At 37.6% G+C, this 25,331-nt stretch overlaps 1 protein-coding gene across 2 annotated transcripts in view; it reads right to left on the bottom strand.

The window, feature by feature from the left end:
- Nucleotides 1-750: 750 nt before the first annotated feature.
- The window catches only part of COL25A1 (collagen type XXV alpha 1 chain), a 461,595-nt gene continuing 437,014 nt past the window's right edge, over nucleotides 751-25,331 (bottom strand). The window contains exons 24-33 of one of the 2 annotated variants that reach the window (XM_065877600.1): nucleotides 22,864-22,908; nucleotides 20,325-20,405; nucleotides 19,411-19,473; nucleotides 18,730-18,780; nucleotides 16,652-16,678; nucleotides 13,206-13,286; nucleotides 10,501-10,536; nucleotides 8,844-8,897; nucleotides 3,292-3,345; nucleotides 751-822 (exon numbers count right to left, since the gene is read on the bottom strand). In XM_065877600.1, coding sequence (XP_065733672.1) covers nucleotides 751-822; nucleotides 3,292-3,345; nucleotides 8,844-8,897; nucleotides 10,501-10,536; nucleotides 13,206-13,286; nucleotides 16,652-16,678; nucleotides 18,730-18,780; nucleotides 19,411-19,473; nucleotides 20,325-20,405; nucleotides 22,864-22,908 — 564 coding nt within the window. Of the gene's footprint in view, nucleotides 823-1,786; nucleotides 1,814-3,291; nucleotides 3,346-8,843; nucleotides 8,898-10,500; nucleotides 10,537-13,205; nucleotides 13,287-16,651; nucleotides 16,679-18,729; nucleotides 18,781-19,410; nucleotides 19,474-20,324; nucleotides 20,406-22,863; nucleotides 22,909-25,331 lie in introns of both variants that reach the window. The other variant, XM_065877601.1, reaches the window with a different exon arrangement.

The raw sequence follows: 25,331 nt of genomic DNA on the forward strand, positions 1-25,331 counted from the left end.
GTGGCGCAGTGGTTGAGTCCGCCTGCCAATGCAGGGCACGCGGGTTCGTGCACCGGTCCGGGAAGATCCCACATTCCGCGGAGCGGCTGGGCCCGTCAGCCATGGCCGCTGAGCCTGCGCGTCCGGAGCCTGTGCTCCGCAATGGGAGAGGCCGCAACAATGAGAAGCCCGCGTACCGCAAAAAGAAACAAAAAAGAAAAAAAAGTACCTACAGCGTCCGAAGGCAACAAGTCCTGGTCCCTGCGTAATGGACTCACTGGGTTTATCGGGCATACTGCTTGCCTTCCACTTTCCAATCAAAAAAAAAAAAAAAAAATCAAGATACAGGACACATCTTCTGTCTCTACTGGGAATGTCGTGAAGATGAACGAGATGCTGAATTTACAGGGTTAGCTGAGCTCTGCCAGAAGACTGGTGCAGATTTGTGCTATTTAATTTTACTTAATGTCATAAATGCCTCCCCCACCCCCATTTTCAAAAACCCCTGAAAACTTCATCTTTCAATTAATTGGCGTCAGGTAGTCCAAAGATTGTAGCCCAGGTATCTGGGGATTATAATTCTTTTCTTCTGTGCTAACAGTGCCCTTATTTCTTGCAGTGTAGCCTTTATTCCTCTGTGAAGATGTGGTTCCTCAGATCAGACATCAGAGTGTTTTTGGAGCACAGGATGGAGAAAGATTAGACGTATGAAAGAATCACACAGGTTGAACAGCAAAGCAGACAGAAGCAGAAAAATCAAACAGGCACATGCTAGGCTGGAGAGGTCACCTTTTCCCCCTTTTCTCCTAGATCACCCTTCTCGCCTCGTGGACCAGGGAAACCCTATAGGATAAAAAGCAAACCAAAAAGATCTATTGGTATAACTGTGGCAACACCATATTGAAAAAAACCTTAAGAATTCATGTTTCTGAACGCAAATGTAAAGAAACATGGCATGCCCTCAAGTCTCAAAACTTAGATGGGTAAAGTGGCACTTAGAAATAAGTTTCCTAACATCTCAAATATCTGTAAACAAAAGGTTTCTTGCTTTTTCTCCAAAGAAATGTATAGTGGAGAGAATATCGGGATCCTAGTTTGAATCCCGGCAAGTTCTCTGATTTGTGGGACTGTGGGCAAACTTACTTCACCATTTTAGTCCTTTGACCATAAGACGAGGTTAATACCTATTAATACTACACATCTGCTGGTGTGAGCATTAAATGTGATGATATATATAAAGTACCAGAATGATGTCTGCATACACATGGTGCCCAATAAAGAGTAACTACTACTACTTTTTGCTACTGCTATTATTCACATAAATACAGGATGAGCAGTAATCATTTTAGGAGGGATTGACTTTCGACATTCTCTATTTTTATAGAATTATGTTGCTATAAGATATATAGAGACTCTATGCTAAAAAGAAAAATACTGCATAATAGCTTTGAGAATAAACATACCATTCCCTAAGGGTGGCATGTGAAAGATACTTCGATTTTATGCATATTTTAGAATAAGTAATTTAACCACTCATGTTGAATGTCTAATTTGGGAAAGTATTTTGAAGTGCCTCTATCAACTGTCAGTTATTAATTTCATACTAGATAATTATGCTTTTTGCTTTTATGTCTCTCATGCCAACCCTAGTGGTTTATTTCATATTGCTGTCTACACACACAGCAATATATGCTATACACATAACTATGTGTACAGAAAAATATTAGAAGTATTCTTGCTGTTATTGATGATGGAGACCATCAGCATCTATTATAATGGGAAGATGTTTATTGTAGGTATTACTTACATCAAGACCAGGCTCTCCATCTTTCCCCTGCCAAAGAATCATAGTAGCTACATTAGTGTTCCTAAGTTTCACGAATAGGTTATTATTCTATTTAAGGTTGCCTGGACATGCAACACTAGTACAAAAACAACTAATTCAGAAATGTGAAGAAGATTCTCTATTGATTAGTAACACAAATTTCTTTCAGTAAATCAAGTGAAGTGACTGTTAATGTTGCAGGTAAGTGTCATGAAAATGTTTTTATTCTATATCAGGTTAAGTAGTCTGATATTTTGCTGAAGTTTAATGCTTGGTATTCAAGTTATCAATCTAAGAGTAAGTCAAAAGCAAAAATACTGTTTAGTTGATTGAAAAACACACCAGCACTAACATTATAAGCACATCTATGCTACTTTAGTTTGACAACTTAGTAGTTAGCTCATAAGTGTGTAAAGAATGTGAAAACTGTTTATTGTTAAGTACAATTTTAATTTGGCTAGATGTACACCTTGTCTATAAATATTGTGGGTGTGAAGATCACAGCTTAAAAACTGTTAGTAAATTAATGACCCCCTATTATAGAAGGAATATAATACTGCTGGGCAAGGATGATCCATTGAGCCCCGTGTAGCAGATTTTCAGGGCATTGAAAATCACACAACAAATCCACCCAAAAGTTGCTGAGAAGTTGCTTTGATTGCACCAGTTAGATTTCAAAATCTATTTCAAAATCAGCATCTCTTTTAGCACTCGAGTAATCATGGTTTGAGCTTATTATTTCAATTCATAAAAACTAGAAAGTACAAGGTACATGGAAAATACATAGGGGTTAAAAACCTTGAGACAACAGTATATGCTTCTACTGTAGTTCTACCCTACCCCATCAAATCATTTACAGTTATCCCAAAGATAATATTCTGAAGCAAACCCGAGGCTCTCAATTTGAAGTGGGTGTAATTGAGAATTTTCAGAAGATAGAACACTATCAACCTTCTCTGTTCTGAAGATCACTTGTCATCACGGTAATTTAGAAAGGTCAGAAACATCAAAGTCATCGGAAACATCAATCTGAGAAATACCTTTTATTAGTAAGAGCAGTTTTTGTAAGTGATATATGAGAACAGATAAAGTCTGAAGAGAGTTTTTAAAATTAAGCTTCCACACCCACTTCTGGTACAATGACCTCCCAAGGAAGGGCCAATTATGGGTCTGGTCAGATGGCCCAAGGAGGGGTTATCTGACAGTCAAAAGCCCCCTTTCAGGTTAGCACTGTCCATCTCACGGACAACCTCTGATCCTCTCAATCTGGTGAAGTGTGTGGGTGTCTGTACGTGAGTGTAAGAATACGACACAAATACGACCTATCTCTGAAGTACACAGTTACATTGGCGTTGAAGAGAATTAGTGGATTGTTCTTTGCTCCTCTAATGGGATTAGTCTCCCCACGAGGGGAGGGTTAACCACGCCAGGGACAGGTCATCTATACATGCTGAAGGGAAACACCATCGCGAGACAAGAGAACTCACGGGAAGACCATACGGTCCTCGGGGTCCCGGCTCTCCCATAGCTCCTTTTTCACCCTATAATGAAAGGTGAAAGTGCAAATCATAAACAAACACCTATATTCACACACTTTCCCTGACGGCCTGTGGCTAAAGCCTCTATTTGAAGTATCATTCTATCAAAATTCCAAAGAGTCAGGCTCTTTCAGGGCCGCTGCCAGTGATAGAGCAAAAGAAATCCATGTTAGCATATTTTACAGAATCAACTTTGAAAGAAGGACTGTCTGCCCAGCGGTGCAAAAGGACTTGCATATCTAGGGTGTGGTGCTTGGGTTTCTTTGGCCTTACTGTGAAATGTTTGTTACTAATTATTTTAAGCTACTACTTTTCCAAAAATGTAGTAAGAAAATTCTTTTTCCCCCAATGTCTCTTCAGCAAGCCCTTCCTCCTTGACTGCCCCTGCCCTTAAATGAGCTTCACGGGGCTCGTACACCAGGAGACATACCCACGTTATAACTTGTCTATTTCCTGCCGAGCCCCTCACTGGAATCTCCATATTAGGGTGCCAGGGCCCTGGCTTTTTTCCCTACTGCATGCCCACGGCTTATAATAGTGTCCGGCACATCAGTAAATATTTGCATAATTCATGAATCAAGTCACATCAATACAATCATGTATGTTTTGCTTCCTTTTGGAAAAAGAGGGTTTAAAAACATGTATGCTTTCTACTCAGTGCCTGATAAGGTAGGAATTTACTAACTCATCACTCTCTCTCCATGTACCTATTTAAGTAGCAGAGCTTGTCTCAGCTTAAATAATAATCTTTTTTTTTAAACTTATTTTATTATACAGCATGTTCTTATTAGTTATCTATTTTATACATATTAGTGTATATATGTCAATCCCAATCGCCCAATTCATCACACCACCACCACCACCACCCCCGCCACTCTCCCCCCTTGGTGTCCATACGTTTGTTCTCTACATCTGTGTCTCTATTTCTGCCCTGCAAACTGGTGCATCTGTACCATTTTTCTAGGTTCCACATATATGCATTAATATACGGTATTTGTTTTTCTCTTTCTGACTTACTTCACTCTGTATGACAGTCTCTAGATCCATCCACGTCTCTACAAATGACCCAATTTTGTTCCTTTTTATGGCTGAGTAATATTCCATGGTATATATGTACCACATCTTCTTTATCCATTCATCTGTCGATGGGCATTTAGGTTCCTTCCATGACCTGGCTATTGCAAATAGTGCTGCAATGAACATTGGGGTGCACGTGTCTTTTTGAACTATGGTTTTCTCTGGGTATATGCCCAGTAGCAGGATTGCTGGATCATATGGTAATTCTATTTTTAGTTTTTTAAGGAACCTCCATACTGTTCTCCATAGTGGCTGGCTGTATCAATTTACATTCCCACCAACAGTGCAAGAGGGTTCCCTTTTCTCCACACCCTCTCCAGCATTTGTTGTTTGTAGATTTTCTGATGATGCCCATTCTAACTGGTGTGAGGTGATACCTCATTGGAGTTTTGATTTGCATTTCTCTAATAATTAGTGATATTGAGCAGGTTTTCATGTGCTTCTTGGCCATCTGTATGTCTTCTTTGGAGAAATGTCTATTTAGGTCTTCTGCCCATTTTTGGATTGGGTTGTTTGTTTTTTTAATATTGAGCTGCATGAGCTGTTTATATATTTTGGAGATTAATCCTTTGTTGGTTGATTCGTTAAACGATCATCTTGAATGCTTATAAAAAATAAGTGTAATTGGAGGTGGCCCCAGGAATATGAAATTATGATAATAAAAAAAGAGATGTCTGCATTTCAAGTAGTGTTTTCTTCTGCTGCCATCTCCAAAATTAAACTGTCAGTATTTAATATGGAAACATCAAGAGAATGATGATGTTTATGTGAGGGGCCAAAAGAAAATGTTACCTTCTTTTATCACACCCCTGAAGAAGTTTAACGGTAGCAAATCTCTTCCAGGGGTACAATGTCAAGTTCAGCTGATAACTGTGCATGCAGATCTAAGTATTATTCTGTGTTTCTCTACACTCCAAATTCCCATGTGAGCAGATTTCAAGTCACTGTCAATATTCTTCTTTAACTTAAACTTAGGGGTTGTTGGTGCTAATTAGCACTGTCACTTAGAGGCACATGTAGTATAGGGAGATTTGGGGGAATAAATATGATAAAAGCTTATTGCACTTTTACTCATTATTACTTTATGTTTATTACTGAAAGAGCAGGGATTGCATTCAGTAAAGTGGCCAGGCTTTGAAATGAAACAGATTTAAATTTGAATTCCAGTTCTGGAACTGACTGGTTGTGTGGCCTTGGGTAACTTTCTTAACCTTTCTGTGCCTGTGTTTCATTGGCTGTAAAATAAGAGAGTAATACATATTCTGCAAGAATTTTTCTGAAGATTAAGTGTGATTATAAAATATGAAATTATATGTTGCCAAATAATATGTCCATAAAAAGAAGCTCTCATTATTATCATACAGTTAGAGGTCTTGTTTTTAATGAAAAGGGCTTGAAAACCCAAAGAGCACTAATTCAAAATAAAGTTCTTTCAGTTTGATCTGTCAGTGTTATTTATGATTTTTTAAGTGATGGTGGTGCTGTTGGTAATGGTGTGTGTGTGTGTGTGTGTGTGTGCGTGCATGCACGTGCGTGTGCATGTGTGCGTGTGTAAATGGGAGGGGAGGTGGGGATTTAGAAGGAAGGTTCATGTAACCTGGAGTTGGTCCAATTCGTAAAAACTCAATGGATTAGAGTAGCTGTGGTTTGAAATATCTCCACAGACCATTTTGATTTACCTACTCCCTTCTTCCTCCTCTGATTGAATTTCAGCTTTATTTTGTTTTTAAAATGAATATACCGTGGCTGGTTTGAATTCAGCTGTCACTAAAGCTGTGGAGATCCTCTTGCAGAATTGCTCACCCCAAATACTTACTTTAAGCTAATAATGACAATTCCATCTCACTCCCAGTGACTGCTTCAGAAGTGGACATATGACCCAATCCTGGTCAATGAAGTGTCAGGGGAAGTGGCTGGGAAGCCTTGGGGACAGTTTCCTCACAGCTAAGGAGGATACAGGAGAAGACAGTCCCTATGTTTGCTCTCTGCCGATGCCTCGCCAGAGGGCGGGTCTGGAACCGCTGCAACCAGCTTGCCTGTGGTCAGAAGACAAAGCCAGCTCTTGGAAAGGGCACAGAAGCAAAGCCTAGAGTTCCTCCTTTGACTATTGTGCCACACAGAACTATAAATTTCTTTATTGTTTAAGCCATTTTGAGTTGGGGTTCTGTCACTTGGAGCCAAAAGCAGCTTAATGGTTTCAGCTTGAAAACTTTTAGGAATGAAATATTACCACAGGGCCTTGAATGTGCAACTTCTTTTCCGGGATCAATTCATTCCAAAAGAACTTTGAACCTCTCAAATTTAACACACTCTACGGAGTTCCTTAGTGGTTACAAGGCCAAGATGAAGAAATCAGCTGCAGGTAGGACGATAGGTGCTCTGAAAAGCTGACTACTAATGCTGCCAGTCATGTATTTGACAATTCTTGAATAACACTGTCTGTCAAATGCCTGGTTTCTTTTAGGCTGGTCTCATTTCATTCAGGATCTTTAATTTGCATGCCTACACTGAGGAACTATTCTAGAATGAGCCCCTTTCTTGATTCCTGCCTCTTTAAAATTTGAAACTTTTTCAAGAGAGTCCAGATGGCACCTCCATCAATTCACTTTGAGAATCACACTCCAGTTTAGCACTTAGGGAGAGGGGCACTTGGAGAGAGTGCTGATATCTGATCCAGTTAAGATAGTCAACATGCTGAGTAAATACAAGTGTAACACTTCACACTGCACGCCATTTGACTTAAACTATGCCTTCACAAATTCTTAGCCATTTCATTTGCTCTGCTGGCGAATTCTACCCCGGCGCTGAGACCTGATACTCTTATGACACTGTTGAGCTCTCGGAAGTAACAGCTGATTTACCAAACGGTAAACCCTCTTGAGTTCCAGGGCCTTCTGCCACTAGACTACTTGAGATTTGCTGCTCCATTTTTAGTTCATGTACTGGATTTCTTGATACAATGCTTGAATGCACCCGCAGCGTGAGGCTCTCAGCTTTTAAATCTTTTTAATTAAGATGATCTTCGTAAGGCTTTTGTTTGACCTTAGAAATAAATTCAGATGACTTATTTCCTTTAGGACTCACCTCTTCCTAGAAGGATTCTTGGGTAAAGCCAGCCTTCCTCATCGCTGAATGCACGGCATGTACTATTTGTATTCACTTAGGCCTCATTATCTAGTTATTCCTTGCAGATATTTTTTTCCTCTGCAATTAGATTGTAAACTCTTCGAGATCATGGAAAATAGCTGCTTCCTTCACAGTACTGAGTAAGTATATACAGTGTATTAATAAAAGGATATAGGATGATGAATCAATTATTATTATGCAATTCATTAGAACAATTAACAAAATAGACTTCATAAATGGGAGGAGAGCATTTTCATTCCACACTAGGAGTACATTGTGTTTTGTACATCTTAATGTGATAAATACTTACTGAATAACTGAATTCACTTTATAGGACATGGAATTATGGGATGGGGATGTATGCCAAAGAAATCACTATATGGCCCTCTATTTTAAAGCAAATTATCCCAGACTGATGAAACTCTATCTAGTTTTAAAAGACCACAAAGTTGCACAATGAATCATTCCAACATTTTGAAGTCCCCACCATTAGGATACTTTCTTTACATCCTATTCTGGATGGTGGGGAAATTGATGACACAATTCTACTCAGATACAAAAAAAACCTTCTAAGTTTTTCAGGGTGAGGAAAAGAAAAAGCAGAAGAAAAACAGAGAAAGAGGGAGAGAAGTTCCAGACAGATGACCAGCTGCTGATGCTGTAGTACATTTTTTTGTATCAGATGTTTATCTTCCGCTCTGAGTGTCTTTTTTCCCCCCAAAGATATGGAAACATGGCTTAGCAATAGAGAGGTTAGTGGAAGGTTTTTGTTTTATAATGCACTAAAATTATTTCCTTATGGTTAAAGAAAGGCTATTCTTTTGCTTAAAAAGAGGAGCATGTGTAACTGTGCAGAGAATGCTTAGGTTTTGTAAGTTCCCTTTAGAAAAGTTATAACTTATTCTGAATGAATACAGTAGCTTTATATAAAAGATTATCGACCAGAATATATGGTCCTGGAAAGTTTAGACCTATTGGCGTCAACTTTCTGGATTAAGGCCAAATGAACACATCTTCCTTAGGGGTTAGGGAGGAATGGTCTGAGCTGTTTACTTTAGCTATGAAACTGTATGAATTGGTTTTGTTGTTGTTGTTGTTAAGGCAGGCATGTCCTAATACTCTGTCATTCTCTCAGCATGACGACTCTGAATAGAACTTAAGATGGCATCTATTTCCATTTACTATTGGATGGCCCTTTATTTCTTCTGGGAAATGAACAGCTCAGATCAACTAAAATGGAAAAGCCACACTCTGTGTTTTCCTTAGGTCACCGCTTAATAGCCTCAGGAGCAACTTACTCTTTCTCCTTTGGGACCTGCGGGGCCATGGGGTCCCATAGGGCCATCTGTACCCTAAAAAAAGATAAAAATAATATAATATGAGACATATCCCTTGGGCTGTAAGAAAAGCAGTTATAATTTACCCTGGACTTTTCCTGGGTGAATGATGCCTTAGAATGTCAGTAAGACAACACGTCTCCTTTCAAACTGCTTTATGCTTGATTCTTTCAGGCCACTAGTTTTCCAGAAACTCATGCAAAAGGGATGAATTATATAACTGCCTATTTCAATGAAAGGCTCACACAAAATACTGTATATCATATTTAATTATATATTTCCTCCCTGACTAAATGGAAAATCTTCACTTTGCCCCCAAAATCTTAAGAAAAAATAATTGTTTTTGCTTCACAACACCTCTTCTTCACATCCATTCTCTGCCCCTACAGTTACCCCTACTCCTCTTGGCCACAAATGCTCTGAAGTCTTGTCTTCAGCTGTTTAAGAGACTCTAATAGTTATACAAGTAAAAAAAAAAAACTTAAATAAATGAGAACAGTGTTTAACTTTTCAAGCTTTCTTCAGTTCTGTTGGAAGCAGCAGGGGGCTTAGAAGGAAGGAATTATTCTTATAGGTTCTGCTGCAGTGGCTCAAGTCACTAGGCTTATAAGGCACAAACCAGGCAGCTGGATGATTTAATGGCATAATTGCCCTCTGGCCTCCTGGTTCAGGATTAGGATTTCTGTGGCAGATGAGATAATATTTGGATGAATATAGGAACACTGAGGTCCAGTGAAAATAATGACTGCCTGAAACAGGTTTTTAGAATTGAAGAGCTTGGAATTCTTTTTGATTCTTAAAAATGTAGCAAGGACTTCATGTATATTTGCTCATTTTCAGGAAGACTATGCTTAGATTTGCAATGAATTTATTATGATATTTGCGAACAGAAACTATTCTAGCACAACTTTTTTAGTATTCCTATTTCTGTTTTACTATTCTTGTTTATTCTATGAGTCTTGTGATATGAAATAATTCAGGGTTTTAAACTCATTCTAATGTTGGTGAATTATCAACATCAGTTTGATCTTTTTCTTACTGCCTGAACTCAAAGTTCATCTTCAGAAGACTTCTAAATATTGAGGACCTGTAGCTGAAATTTAAGAGATGGAGCTGTTAAGAACCATAGAAAAGAGACAAAATGACAGAAGACAGACAAGTCATTTCAATGAACAGAGATTTGAAAGTTAGTTCCAAAGAAGAAGTTACATTTCTAATATGGATATAAACATAAAAGGAAAAGCAAGTTAACATAAATTCACGTGATTTTGATTCCTTCAGAGGGCCCCTCCCATGGAATTGCAGGAAGTGTTCATTGGTTATGGAAAAATCTGTCTGGGGTTCTACGACAATGAAGCCAATTAGATCGGTCATTCTTCCCACGTCACAAGTTATCCAGACTTGAACCCCGGCTTCAGAAAGACATTCTGCAGTTTAGGCTGTATGACAAACAAGGCTGCAACCCAGGCTTTGTCTACCTTTCCCTTTTCTGCCCTATCTTTGTCCACTTTCTTCTGCTCCAGTCCTATGTACCCCTCATCATTTGATGGGAGTCTGTCCTGAAGCATAAAACTCCTAGCCACAAAACCTGTTGGAGCAAGTTGAGGTGCTGACTCACCCGGGATCCTGGCTTTCCGTCTAAGCCAGATGCTCCCTGTGTGATTTGGTTGGTAGCAGAGTTGGTGGGTGTAACACGAATGACAAGAACAGAGATTAGTATGAGGTACTGATGAACAAATGTAACACTTCAAACAACATAATACGCAGTCACAGGGTTCTGGGATGAATATCACATTGCTACAAATTGTTAGTTAAAAAAAAAAACCATGTGACAATAAACACCCCACAGATGATGGCATTTTTATGACATTTCCATTTGATAAATTCTTACTTAGAAATCAAGTGAATGAGGTTTATAAAGTGGGCTTTAAAATAGTTACCAGTAACAGTCTGGGTTGTTAATTTCCATAGGAAATTAATTTTCTAAAGACTGTGCCATTCACAATATATTTCTTTCGGTTCTGAAAAAAAAAAATAATGGCCGATCTTCTAGGAAAGGGCTCATTATAATAATCAATCAAGTTAGAATTTCAGAGGAGAAGAAAACAGCTCTAGTTTTATTTGTTTAAATAGCATTTGTGAATAACAAATGCAGACTTTTAACATGTCAGGGTGACTCTGGATTTTACACAGACGATACTCAGTGTTTTCTGGATTGTTCTTACTGTGTTCACGTTAGTCACCACTAGAGGGACTTCTAGGAACAGGAAAAAGCCAGAAAAACTTCATGAGTCCAAAAAGAAATAACTGTCCCAAACAACATTGTCCCTCAGCTCACTTCAAGTAATCAAGCATCAAAGTCTGAATGGGAAATGCTTTAAAAATGGAATGTTGTTCTCAGGCAATGCATGCTTTTCTTTCCCTTCAACTCTAGGCTATGCATAACGTATGACCAAAAGATGACATTTTCGATGCTTGTTTTTTCAATTATAAGCGCAATTACTTTTTTGGTATGGCTTTTGTATCTCAAAACTCAAATGTTTATTTATAGTCCTTTAAAAATGTTGATTTGATCAAGGAGTATTTAAGAAAGACAATGCACTAGTTCTATACATCTCTTGGCAAGGTTGCAGAACTATTTCCCCATTTTATGCTTCAGATGTAGTTAATAATACAAAATGGAAGAAAAAAAATTTATTCCAGCTGCAAACTCTACAAATGATGCTATACCATACATTTTGGGGGGTACTTTTCTTTTTTTCTTTTACAATTCCTTCTGTACAATCCTATTGTGAGTCAGATTATAACTGCAAAATTCAATTTACTTAGCAATGACTAAAATTAAAAAAAATACGTGTGTTATCATTCGCTTAATGCTAGCATATGTAGAGCTTTCGGCTAAATGTTACATAAAAATGACCACTAGTCCTAGATTTGAAATTAGGGAAAACTTTAAAGAAATCAGACTGAGGGTTTAAATAAAATAGAAATCCAAACTTTCTTTTGCTTTTTGATACTTTCTTCAGAGTCGCCATTATTAAAATTTAAAAATAAATAGGGGGATGATAAAATTTTTGCACTGATTATATAACATTATATTTACCTGGAATGTGAATTAATGACTCACACATATACAGGTTTTAGGTTTTATACCTGTGGCATGATCTAATTGGTGTGATTTAACCTATACTCTAATATAAGGCTTACATCATTCAATAAATGAATACATATTAAGCATCTACTAAGTGCCTGATCTATGTAAGGCATCGGCTATCAAGAGGAATACTTTAGTACTTAGAATACAGTACTTGTGGGAAAAATAAAATAAGCAGTCACCAATTTTTTTATGGAGATGTGTATAAACTATTTTCTATTACCAATTTTATGTCATATTTTAATAATGTAATCTATAATGTTCTTTACTGACTTTCATCTGCATTCACTGAATAAACAGCATATGAAAAGCTTGAAACTAAAACTTATATTTAGGAACTCCCTGGCGGTCCAGTGGTTAGGACTCTGTGCTTCCACTGCAGGGGACACAAGTTCGATCCCTGGTCAGGGAGCTAAGATCCTGCATGTTGCACGGTGCAGCCACAAAACAAACAAACAAACAAAAAAACCCTCATATTTAATAATCATTTAAAAATATCTTTTTAGTTGTTGTGGTAAGAAGACTAGCATAAAGTGCATGAAAGTTGGAAATCTCCTTTTCATTAAAAATAAAAATCTCTAAATAACTGCAAAATACTTCTTCCATACTATCCATTATTGCCGCAAGAACCTTGTAAGAGGGCATTTCCAGCACAAACGACATATAACATTTAGACCACAATATGATTGATTAATGTAAGGAACCACAGCACTGACCCCACGCCTTCAACAATGGCCAATTGCATACCTTCCACTAACAGGGGGCTATCGTTTTTTGGTATTGAAGAAGAAAAAATAAAAAATGAGGGAGGATTTGACACTACACTAAATAATAAAAACATTTGGGAGAAATTATGAAATAATCTGCATAATAATTTTTTAAAGGGGAGGGTGATGGGAGAAGAATCGTCAGCGTTAAAAGAGGAAGGTTGACATGTATGTAATTGAACGACAGAACATTTATGGCATTGTTTGTCACGGGCTCTTCCTCTGACACGAGAGCAGACATGAGAGAAAACAAAACTGGGCCGAGCTCTGTGCGAACACAGTATGTTTTCCAGTTACAGAAATCTCAACCATAAGATGGTCACTGAGTAAACCAGAGTTCGTTCTTAGGGTAGAAAGAAAAGTCTGAGATTTGCACTGAAATGGAAAGTTTTCTTTACTTACTGGAAGACCAAGGGGTCCTCTGTCACCCTTTTGACCTGGTTCACCCTTCAATCCTTTAACACCATTTAACCCTGGTTCACCCTAAATGCAAAAGCAAATGCCGATTTTGGTTGCTATCATGGGTGTTTCAACTTCGAGAGAAGAGAGCCAGTCTCTGAAATGGTTGCAGATTCCAGTTTTAGGTAACAGCAGAGTCAGGCTAGATTTGTCTGGCATTAGTTCAAAAATAATCTGAAAAACTTTAAGAAGTAACAAACTGAAATTGACAATTAAATAATATTCTAGGAAGCAGAACTCCTGAGAAAGTGTGCTCCTTACAAGCAAAATGTATTTGTCTGAGCTGCGAAGTTTTCAGTTTTACCTCAAGGAAATTGGTGTTATGCTACATTGTTCTGACCAAGTAAATCAAAGACAATCGGAGTGGAGGACACTGAAGGAGGCTGAGCAGGAAAGACTCACTCTGCTGGAATGGAAAACTGGAATATGCAGGACAGTGTTATATATATGAATATTTTAAGCCTTTAAGCATTTTGCCCAGGGGAATGAGCTAAAAATGTAGCAACTGACTTTTGAAGCAATGCCATTTGGTGAATCCTCATTCACTGACATTGCAAGTCAGGTCCCTACAAGGATTAATCAATAGAACAGACAACAAAGAGCCAATCCTAGGAGAGAATGTGAAGATCACAGAACTTACATGTGGCTTTACTAACTGTCTATCTGTCCAATCTCAGAATAAAGTAAGTTTGAATTTAACTTAAGGTGACAATACAAAAGCCATGATAAGTGATAAATTCTCTTGACTCTGTTTTTAAAAACCTAAGAATGTAATACACTATTTTCTCTCGGCAGCAGCATGTTAGAAATAGAATTCTGACCTGTTCCCTTTTCAGCTTTTAAGTACAGATATTAATCTCATCAAGAAAATCTTGAAAGACTTGTGGAAGGAAGATGATTTCAGTTTTAAATGTCCTATAGAGTCCTGAGTGGTAGAGGTGGGAGAGGGGAGAGGTTATGCTTACATGGCAGGAGGGATTATTAATCTGGGCAGTATTTCCCCCGTTTGCTTGATGGTGCAAATCAGTGCAGTACTTGTTAAAGAGTCCAGGGCACCACCTGGACCATAGCAGCACAGGAATGGTATTTTTAATGTCTCCCAGGTGATTCTTCTCATCAGGAAATTCTAGGAAACAGTGAGCTAGAGTCATCCATGGAACCATGCTATATAATTGAACTTTCAAAGGGGTCACAAAATAATAAACACATTGGCATGACCTAATGGAGTTTGGCAGCTCTGAGGAGAGGGAGTTTGTAATGCTGCCACTGTAGGAAAGCCAAATATTCTATGGTTGGTAAAGTGTGATCCTGGGAATGTCCCAGAGCTAGAGTCAATGTGAGATTAAAGCCAAGGCTCAGTAGTCAACTGCAGTTAACTGGTCTAAACTTGAGATTCAGGGCTTTTGCATGTGTGTGGACTTTCATTCAGCAAGTGATTTAAGATGATGAATAGGCAGGGCAGCCTTGGTAGGCTATGAAGTTCTTTGGTGAGGAATCATGCATTGATAGGAATGGGCGTTAACTGAGAAGGTAAGTTTAAACAATCAAATTCTGGGGCAAAAATTTCAAATTTCAACTCTGAACCTAAATTCTAGCCCCAGATCTGTCATTTGATTGGCACAGTAATTTAGAGCAAATAACCTAAATCTCCTGAGCCTATAGTTTATTATCTATAAAATCAAGGAACTAGCACAGGTAAGCTATGAGATGTTTTCAACTTTATAATTCTCTGAAATCTATGATTTAAATAACAACTGAAGTTAAGTGTAGGCAAAGTGAATCATTGCCCTGTAGATATCAGAAGGATCTTGGGCATCTATTAATGTAATGGTGATGGGGTAACTGAATCACTCATAGAATTAGAAACTCAATCTTGGTGGCTTTGGCTTGAGTCATTACAATTAATCTGGTCTTTAGTGGTACCTTAAAATCCAAACAGAAGTCAACAGAGGAAATATTATTTAGTCCAGTGTGGGGAAGGAGGCCCAAGAAGGCTAGATAAGTACCTAGACCACAGAGCTGATAGATAAGCTCTCTTTTGACCCCAACAAAAATGTTCTTACCCTAAACTATAATCCACGCCACTGAGACACTGTCAATCACTGGCCTTATCAGAAGGTAAGGCATTCTAAGAAGAATAAAGAGGCACGAACTCTTTCCTTTCTTGGGTGGGTCACCTGCTTCATCTTGAAAAGGAAACTCAGGTTTCTGGAGTCAGACCAATCCCTCTGCCACCCCTAAAGCTGGGGGGTCAGCGGGAGTGCTCAGAGGAGAGGGTGGGCCACCTCTAGGCTTTCTGATTCTTATTGCCAACACTGCATTTATGTGTCCCCTCACCCCCTCTCCATTTCAATGCATCAACTCACTACTGAGGAGGTTGCAGGAGTCATGGAACCTTTTCTCAGGCAGCCTTGAGGACTAGATAAATTCTTCTGTTCAGAACAAAGCATCCAAACACAAGATTACAATAACAACTGACGTTTATTGGATGTTTATTAACAGCTGCACTGGATATTCTGCGAAGTATTCTATAATCACACCTCATTAAATCATCACAACACTCTGAGGTAAGTTACCTAGTTGAGTAAATGAAGGATTAGAGAGGGTATATAATCTCCCCAAGGTGACACAGCCTGTCAGTGGCAAAGCTGAGATCAGAACATACGTCCTCATCACATATGCTCACTGAAAGAAGAAGCATGTCTTTCAGGGCTCATTTTAATCCTCCAAGGTGTCTTCTCGGTCTACACAAAGGCAAAGAATGCACCTTCATCCATCTTCACAATACAAACTGCAATAATTCTCCAAGGAAGGGATATTCTCCATTGTTCTCTTGTTAATTCAGAGTATAGAATACGTGTATGTGATGTAACCTTCTCCTCAGTACAGCATACTTGATATACCTCACCTCATTCTAGACTAGTGACCTCTGGGGGAGTACAAAATTAAGATGCTGGATAATTAAAGCATTTAGATGCAGTACTGCTATATGACAAGCAAGAAGTATCAACTAATAACATCTGAATATACAACTAAAGATACCATACTAAGAAAGAGCATCTGGACTAGTCTGAGAAATGTCATCAGATTCACTTTTTTTTTCCTTTTAGAATGTTGATTTTGAGTATATTATGATTAGTAACTTAAGAAACTTACATAGTGACAAGGAAAAAGGCAAAATGAGGACTAATTCATCTCTAGGTGATATCACTTAAATTTGTTGTAAGTCATTCTTTGTTGTGAAATTTAAACATCTGGATACTTAAAGGCTTAAAGATTATCAACATTACTTGACAAATAAATAAGACAGGACAGACATGCTTCTGTCATGCTTCCCCACGATTAACAATGAAACAGCCATCAAATAATCAAGGGATTTGTTGGATTACCTTTGGTCCAGGAAGTCCATGGGGTCCCTGAAAATGGAATACACAGCTTTTAATTAAGAATTGATTCACTTTTTCCCAGCAGAAGTGACTACTTACTATTATATAAAGTAACAAAAGAGATGTATAACAAGAATCTTTTTGTTTGAGCTATAGCTAAAGGCAGGCCAGCGGATGCTAATACCTAGTGAAAGTTCCTTCTAGCTCTTGGATTCCTCTGTAATAGGAAATTCATTAACAGCAATTCTTTCTGCTAAATACCTGTGAGAGGGAGGGGGGAATCTGCCAGGGTTATATGGAAGAAAAAAAAAAAAGTGTTTGTGGACCCACACTACTTCTCTTTCTCAAATCCCTATTTAAAAAAATCTAGGTGGAATATGTGAGATACCTTATGAGTTTAAAATTTGCTAAAAAAATTTTGAACTTTAAGTACCAGTGAAGAGGAGACCTTTTCAATTACTAACTGCTCTAGACCCAAGGTTTTAAGAAATCTAAAGGAGCAAGAAAATGAGGAGATGACAGTCAAGTTTGGAACCCTGTTGCATTATTTCTTCAAGGCTAAGAAAAGGATTCTAGTACAGGAGTGCTAAACATTATTATTTAGAATGCATTCATTTTTACAAAGATGAATTATTCAAGGCTCTTGTAACTATTATTTATCAGTGGAAGGAAGTCACAACACGTTCATGAATCAGGGCTTTTCCCCTGTATTTTGCGGAAAATCTAAGTATAGAGACTAATCAGTCAACCTATATTAACTAAAGATTACTGTGGATTGCTTTAAACTTTCAAGTCATTTAAATGAACTATTTGGAGACAGGAGTATTTAAATACTCATCAGCAAAATCATACAACAGTAGGAAAAAGTTTTTTTTTTTTTAAGCAAGCAACACATAGATATTTGTTACATATGTCTACACTGGAATAACATTTTCCCTTTGGATATGTTATGGATAAACATTTTCAGGACATGGCCATTTTATCAAGAATTCTTATTTCACTTTAGAAATGGTTTTAAATTCCTTTAAACTAATTAATTTTATGATATGAATGGATATAGCATTTTAAAATTTAATTTTCTAACTTAAAGTGACGGGAGTATTAAAACGCCAAAAGTATGCCACTTGCTTGATTCCTAAAGCACTGTTTAGTTTTAAGAAAATCAGATTAATTACAATTGTTTTGTGGTATGAAATAGAAACGGCACTTAGTAAGAAATAGATGATTGGGTCTGGGGCTACGCTCTGTGGTTTAGATCATTCCAACGATGTTCTTTCTTGGAGCACAACAGGAGGAAAGAGTGACCGACAGTTTATTTAATCTCTATGATTGAAGACATATGGTTTATCGGGACACTGTCGAGACAAATGTGACCTTAGAGACTGCCTGACTTGTCCCCAACCTATCCTAGTCAAAAGCATTTGAAGCATTCTGCCTTCTAGTTCTAGCCTTAACAAAACTGTCATTAGGTAGATATTTGGAGAATTATGCTGGTTTAATGGCTACCTTCCTCACTGAACATAAGTTCTATGAGGACACAGTCATTGCCTCCACTGGTCACTGAGGGATACTTACAGTAAACACTGTATTTACAGAAGTATTTAAAAGTGAAAAGAAAAAGATCCAACAATATATATCATCTGTGGAAGTGAGACAATTTTTATCATATTATTTTCTAAATGTTCTTATTGAACATTTCATTAAAGGGTCTCAATCCTCAAAGTTGGTTAGAAACATTCATTAATGGCTACAATTATTAATCTTGTTATGCTATTAATGGCCTAGAACAGTGGTTGGTTAAAATGATTTTCCAATGTTCATGCCCTAAGAGTGGAGTAAAGCTTGCCAAATCTGCTTATTCAACTTTCCTATCACAAAACTACCCTATCTCTTTCCAACAGATGTGCCTGGGAGAGTGAAAGACAACACTTTTACAATCAGAAAAGCACCCCCTATTTTTTGTCCATTCCACAGAGAGTAGTACAACATACAAGCTGGCTGTTTTGAGGGGTGTGTTCATGTTTCCTCTGGTAGCATGCTCTTAAACAAATGATTATATTTTGGAGAGAAGGGAAACTTACCATGGGGCCTGGTGGGCCATGGGGACCTGGTGGGCCTGGTGGGCCTATGATCTGCATGTCCGAAAAATAAACATGAATTTGGTTACTTCATTTAGATAAGGCAGTTAGGCTTGAATCTCATGCTGGGCTTCTGCTAAGGCCATTAATGGCTGCAGAGGAAGAAGGATACTGGAAGAAGTGATGCATTTGATTCTCTACATTTGGAAATTCCTTCGTGAGAATAAAAATACTTAAAAAAAATACAGTTGTTCTACAAAAGCCAGAATAAATCAAAAGCACATTAAAAGAAAAGGAAGCAACTGATTACCAAGAAATGCCATAATGCTACAACTACTATTAAACTCTCAAATATTTCACTAAGCAACAACAGGGCTCTGGAGAAAAAAAGAACGTAGGTTCTACATTCACAGAGCTCTATCCAAAAGCATTGTGGGAAAACCATTGATTTTCTCCTCGGGATTAGATAGTCCTCTGAAAAATCGCTTCTAACTCAGACCTCTGAGATGCTTTTGTCTCTCGCTGTACAAGGCTGACAGATATTTCTTCTACAGTTTGACAGACCAAGAGGTTCATGGCCTTTCTACTGTTGATAAGCCATCTGGCACAGGTTGAAGTCGGTGAATAATTGGCCCATTTCAGAGTTTTTCGGGAACCATGGAAGTTCAGCCCCCATGGACTTACGGAAGGACCCTGAGGACCTGGCAATCCCGAGTCTCCTTTTTCTCCTTTCATTCCATTGGCACCCTACAAATAACCATTAAGAGTTGAGCTGGTCAAGTAAGGAACAGCTGAATTTTCTCCCCAAATCCATCATCCTCTTGAAATTTTTATAATATCATGCACATGATAATGTAAGAGAAGGATTTATCCCCTTGCATTTTAGTCTCAAGCTAAACAGCAAGCTTCCTCAGATCCCTGGGATTGTGCATGATATGTGAAATAAATGATAAAGTAAATGAAACTAAGTTATGCTTGATTGGTTAAACTTATACATTGCTAAATATATCCAATTATAACTGTTATATTTTTAATGGTGGTGCTGACTTTAAATAGCAGTCCTTTAACTTCGTTTTCACTGACACTTATTTACACATTTCCTTGTTTTACAAAATGATCTAGGGTGGTGAGGTTTTCTATATTATTTTCCCTACATTTTTCTACACTTCCCTCTCCAAATTCTCAGTAAAAATTATGGGGGAAACCATAAAAACACCATCCCATAATACTGTAACATAAGGAGAACACTTCCAGAGTAATCTGTTTTTTAATTATTTTGTATTTTTTAGTTTTTTTATTATTGTTTATGTAAAAATGATCAGTTACATCCTACATTAATGACCAACTCTATTTATTTTACTATCTTCTAGTGAAAATAATTCAGGAAAGCATAAAGGTTTATTTTATAATTCATTTGGTTAGCTGCTTTAAAATTTCTTCTAGAGCCTTAGTTGTAGTAATTAACCAAAAACACCTCAAATATTTAATAATAAAAATATTAAATGAACCATTAGATGAGACTGCAGCTAATAATACAACTATTTTCTGATTATTTAATTTATCTTAATATGAATACATCTTTAAAAATATAAACATACCGGTAATCCAGGAAGTCCAATTCCTCCTTTTTCACCTGGCATACCTGGGTCCCCCATGTCTCCCTTTGAACCTTTGAGTCCCTACAAATGATATGGTTTGCACTTAAGAATCATACTGACCATGGATGGTTACATAATAGGGAAAATAGAATTCCAGATTACTTTTGCCAATAGATGGGCCTCAGGCTGAGATGATTCTGATTTTCATTTTTAGGTAGAGTTATCTCTTATAGCAAACTTCTACATTGAATCAATACTATTTCCTCTTGTAATGGAAGAGATTAAATTCTATTACTTAGGCCATTTAAGTATGAAAAGCAGGAATGTAAGTGTTGACGTCATTTCTCCTGATTCCACATTTTTACCTGGCAGCTAATTCTATATCACCAGTCCTGAAAACAAACTAATGGGCTTAATGCACAATATACATTTTGAAGCAGGACCTAGTGTTATAGTAACAAAGGTCCAAATAAAATTTTCACATCTCCACTCATTATATCCCTCTATTCCTATTAAATGCAGGTAGAGGTTCCAATCACCAACAGTTTTCAATGGTCCCATCTACAGACAGGTAGATCATTCAGTATATACTAATACTCAATTAATGCTTAGAAATACTTCCACTTTTCCAGTGTTATTATTTTGTTCTCGTGACATCTCTATGAGGTGATCCAAGATGTGATTTTTATTCTCTTTTTACAGTGAGGAAACAGATATATGTGTATTTTGAATGCAAAAAATAGGAATTTTGTGATACTAATACTGAAATTAATGTATATCGTTAAGCGTTTTCATCTAAGGAGGTTCACTGCAGTATGACCAGATGGCCCATCCTTCAGCAGAGATGATCATAGTTATTTTAGTTATGGTTATAGGGATCCCTGGTTGCACTAACCTGTTCATATTTTCTATACTAAAAACTACTTAAGTGGGCTTCCCTGGTGGTGCAGTGGTTGAGAGTCCACCTGCCGATGCAGGGGACACGGGTTCGTGCCCCAGTCCGGGAAGATCCCACATGCCACGGAGCAGCTAGGCCCGTGAGCCATGGCCGCTAAGCCTGCGTGTCCGGGGCCTGTGCTCCGCAACGGGAGAGGCCACAACAGTGAGAGGCCCGCGTACCGCAAAAAAACAAAAAACAAAAAACAAAAACTACTTAAGGACAGGAACTTGTCTTTTCTTGTTACGTATATCTGTTTCATAGCACCTACTTCAGAGTCACCCACTAGGTGGGTGGGTGGGTGGGTAGGTACCTAAATAGATAGATGGATCTTATAGTTAATCAGATCCTGGTTGGTTTCAGGAATCTAGTAAAAGAGAGCAGCAGGAGAGCCAACCCACTGGACCTAGGAGTAGAAGAAGACCTTGTGAAGACTATAGAAAAAAAATTCAGCTATTGTATATGTAGGGATGACATACCATGTAGTATGTCATTATGTATGTCAAATTATTTACAATGACTAACTGGGGGAGGTAATACCATCAGATTTTTAAATGCTAATGTGATCTCTAATGGATATAGCAGATCATCTAAAGTCTCTTTTATAACTACCACATGTTAATTTAGTGTGATGTTATATGATTTCAATATACAACTCTGATATTAAAATAACCCTTCTCTTAATTTTCTTATCTAATACTATCTCCTGAGAAGGATATTTCACAAACTGTATCAAGAACGTCTTTGATCTCTTATGATCTTCTTGATTTTAGCCATTTCTTAGGTAAATAATGGAAGCCCAGAAAACATCAAAAATCTTGAAACTCATCCTTGTGATTAGATTCTGAATTCTGAATACTGTCCACACTCTCCTAGTCAGATTCATTTCTACCAGGGGTTGGCAAACCATGGCTTACAGGCCAAATCCAGCCCAGGAATTGTTTTTGTACAGGCTGAATGTTTATTTAAAACAAAATTTAAGTGGCATTCAAAAAATCGGATCGAGAATGTCTATGGCCTGAAAAGCCTAAAACATTTACTATCTGGTCCTTTATAGAAAATGTTTGTTAACCTCTGTTTTAGGGGAAACCCTCGGAGATACTGCCATATTCTACAAAGCTACAAGTGTCCTGCTTGTTTCTGTCTTTTCTAATGATCTAGAAAATTAGGTACAGTCTTTATTTGGGAAAAGACAACAATGTCAAAATTACACATGTAAGCAATATCTAATTTTGTGGAAACTACCGTCACAGCTTTAAATCTTGAATTATTTGTATTCACTGACAAGAATTAGGCAATTCTTACTAAATTGGTAATTATCTTACAAGTCTAATAAAAATTCACAGAGATGTCATTGGTAGATTGATAGGGATTATTAAGGCAAATCTAAAGCATCATATAACTTGTATGTTTGTACAAAGAAAACTAATGCCTAATTTAAAACCAATTGCTTTTTAGAGTTAATGTAGTCTCTAGAACAGAAGGTAAGAAAAAAAAAGAGAATATCATAAATCAACACTCATGCCTTTTGGTCTTCAAACCTATAACAAAAGCTCATCAATAATGATGCTTTAAATGACAGTATATGTCTTTGAAAATTACCTGCTCTCCATCAACTCCTGGGACTCCTGGAGATCCTGGCTCTCCCTGTTAAGATAAAAATTGATGGCTAGCTTCTTATTTATTATTGGTAGCATACTACACTAAGTAAAAATGAGGCAAAAAATGATGCTAGTTGGTAACAGTACAATTTAACTTTCAGCAAATGCACCATAATTCAAGTACATTATTACATCATACCACATGACTATACAAAGTGAAATAATGTTTTTTTTTTCTTTTGGCCACACTGTGTGGCATGCAGGATCTTAGTTCTCCCACCAGGGATCGAACCCGGACCCCCTGCAGTGGAAGCCCAGAGTCTTAGCCACTGGACCGCTGGGGAATTCCAAAATAACATTTTTTTTGAATATTACGTATAATAATACTTACATATCGCTAAGATTCAGTGTTTTTATTTTTTCCCCTCATGTGAGATTCAGACTATAAGAATTTGGTGAAAGAAAACTGAAATCATCTGATGGCTGACCATATCCTCCAGGAACAACCTATACGCCTCAATAATTAATTTTTTAATTAATTTAAAAATAATAGTTAATTTTTAACTATTAGTTTTTAAAATTTATTATTAGTAATAGTTTTAAAAATTATTAAAATAATAGTTAATTTTTTCCTCCTTAAAATTCTGTATGATTTCTCTTATTTTCCAATTTTAGAAAAAAGCAAAAACATGGTAGTTAACTCAAGAAAGAGTAAAATGAAAGGCCCCATATGTTTATAATATTTAACCTGGCATTGTTTGAACCGTGAATACAAATTCATAATGATTGTGAATGTGCTATTTCCAGATAAGCCTCACTGAAGGATATAATATATCAGATAATATCTTAATCCACAGAAAATTACTTTTGAATCAATTCAATTTCCTATACTATGCTAGGAACGAACTGAATTTACTATCCATGTCGTGATTTATTAGAACCCTTGACAAACCCAAAATAGATGGATTTATTTTTTCTTAACTGAAGGTGTTCCATTAAAGATAAATTTAAACAATGTGCTAGAGATTTATTCAAACAACAAATGTCCAGTTACTTTTCAATTGTAAAGGTACTGAACAAATTCTTTGAAAGACAAGATATTATTTTATATCAATGGGTCATTTATGTAGACCCCATTATAAATCTCTCTGATGCCCACACCTCGGAAACTTTGTAAAAACAATTCTTTGGAGTGTATGAGTAGCCTGCCTCGCAGACAGATTTCCAAGGGAACTGACTTGAGGCTGTATTTTTCTAGAAAGGCTTGTTTGGTGATGTTATAAACCACAATATTGAAATGGTTAGAGTTGCTTTCCCTGGTTAGAACTTTAAGAGCTATTGGTCATAGTGTGAAATCTGAGCCTTCCAAATGTTAAAGGAAGGCATGACAAACACATGAAAAAAAAAAAGAAAAAAGGAAAAAATCCTTTTTTAAAAAATTCCAGATTTCCTGCTCTTTGTGGTAGCGGCAACATTTATTTTGCCACCAACAAGTCTGTTAAGGTTGGATGCAACTGGCTAAGCCCTAGTTTCATGCAGTCTGAATACTTGTCAGCACTCTGGGTCCAGTAATGGTTGCTATGCTTTTCCCTTCAAAATGTGACCCACAAATGTTTAAAGGAAAATATAATTCATGAGTTATTCATTTATCCTGCACCCACCAAAAGTAGTTTGTAAAGAGTTGTTTGATGTATAAGAAGTCAAACAGTCCTTGTCTGATAAAGGAAGGAGGAATGCTAATTTGGATAGGTTCCCATTCAGTCTGAGGCTGTGTGTCCTGAGTGAGAATGGGTTTTATATTTGCCCCGTGCTGAATTTGCTGACTCCTGGTCATAGGCACAACTCCCCGCAATTATCCCAAGGGGATATAATGGAAAGCATGAAGGACTTCTCAAGGGGAGATAATGGAAAGCATGAAGGACTGTATCAACTAAGCCAAGATCTCAATTACAAGATCATTGTGGCGTGTACGAGGTGGGCCAGAGTGCTGGCATAGTGGGAAGGGTGGCACGGTAAGAGGTAAGGGAGTATGACTAACAACCCTCCCCTACCCTACTTGTCTAGACATTCACTTGGCCAATTTCTTCCTGCCTTTCAGTTTCAGCTCGAAGTCATCCTTGACCCCAAGGCAGAGAGGAGCCTTCCTGTACACATCTTAACCAATGCACTTACTCTGTTTATTAATAATTGTGCCTTTACTTGCCTTTCTCCATCCCTGGGCTAAAAGCTCCTTGTTAAAACCCCTTGCTGGGCTTTGCTGGTGGCGCAGTGGTTAAGAATCCGCCTGCCAATGCAGGGGACACGGGTTCGAGCCCTGGTCCGGGAAGATCTCACATGCCGCGGAGCAACTAAGCCCGTGTGCCACAACTACTGAGCTTGCGCTCTAGAGCCTGCGAGCCACAACTACTGGAGCCCGTGCGCCTAGAGCCCGTGCTCCGCAACAAGAGAAGCCACCGCAATGAGAAGCCT

Source organism: Phocoena phocoena, chromosome 5, assembly GCF_963924675.1.
Source record: "Phocoena phocoena chromosome 5, mPhoPho1.1, whole genome shotgun sequence".
NCBI classification, from domain to species: domain Eukaryota; kingdom Metazoa; phylum Chordata; class Mammalia; order Artiodactyla; family Phocoenidae; genus Phocoena; species Phocoena phocoena.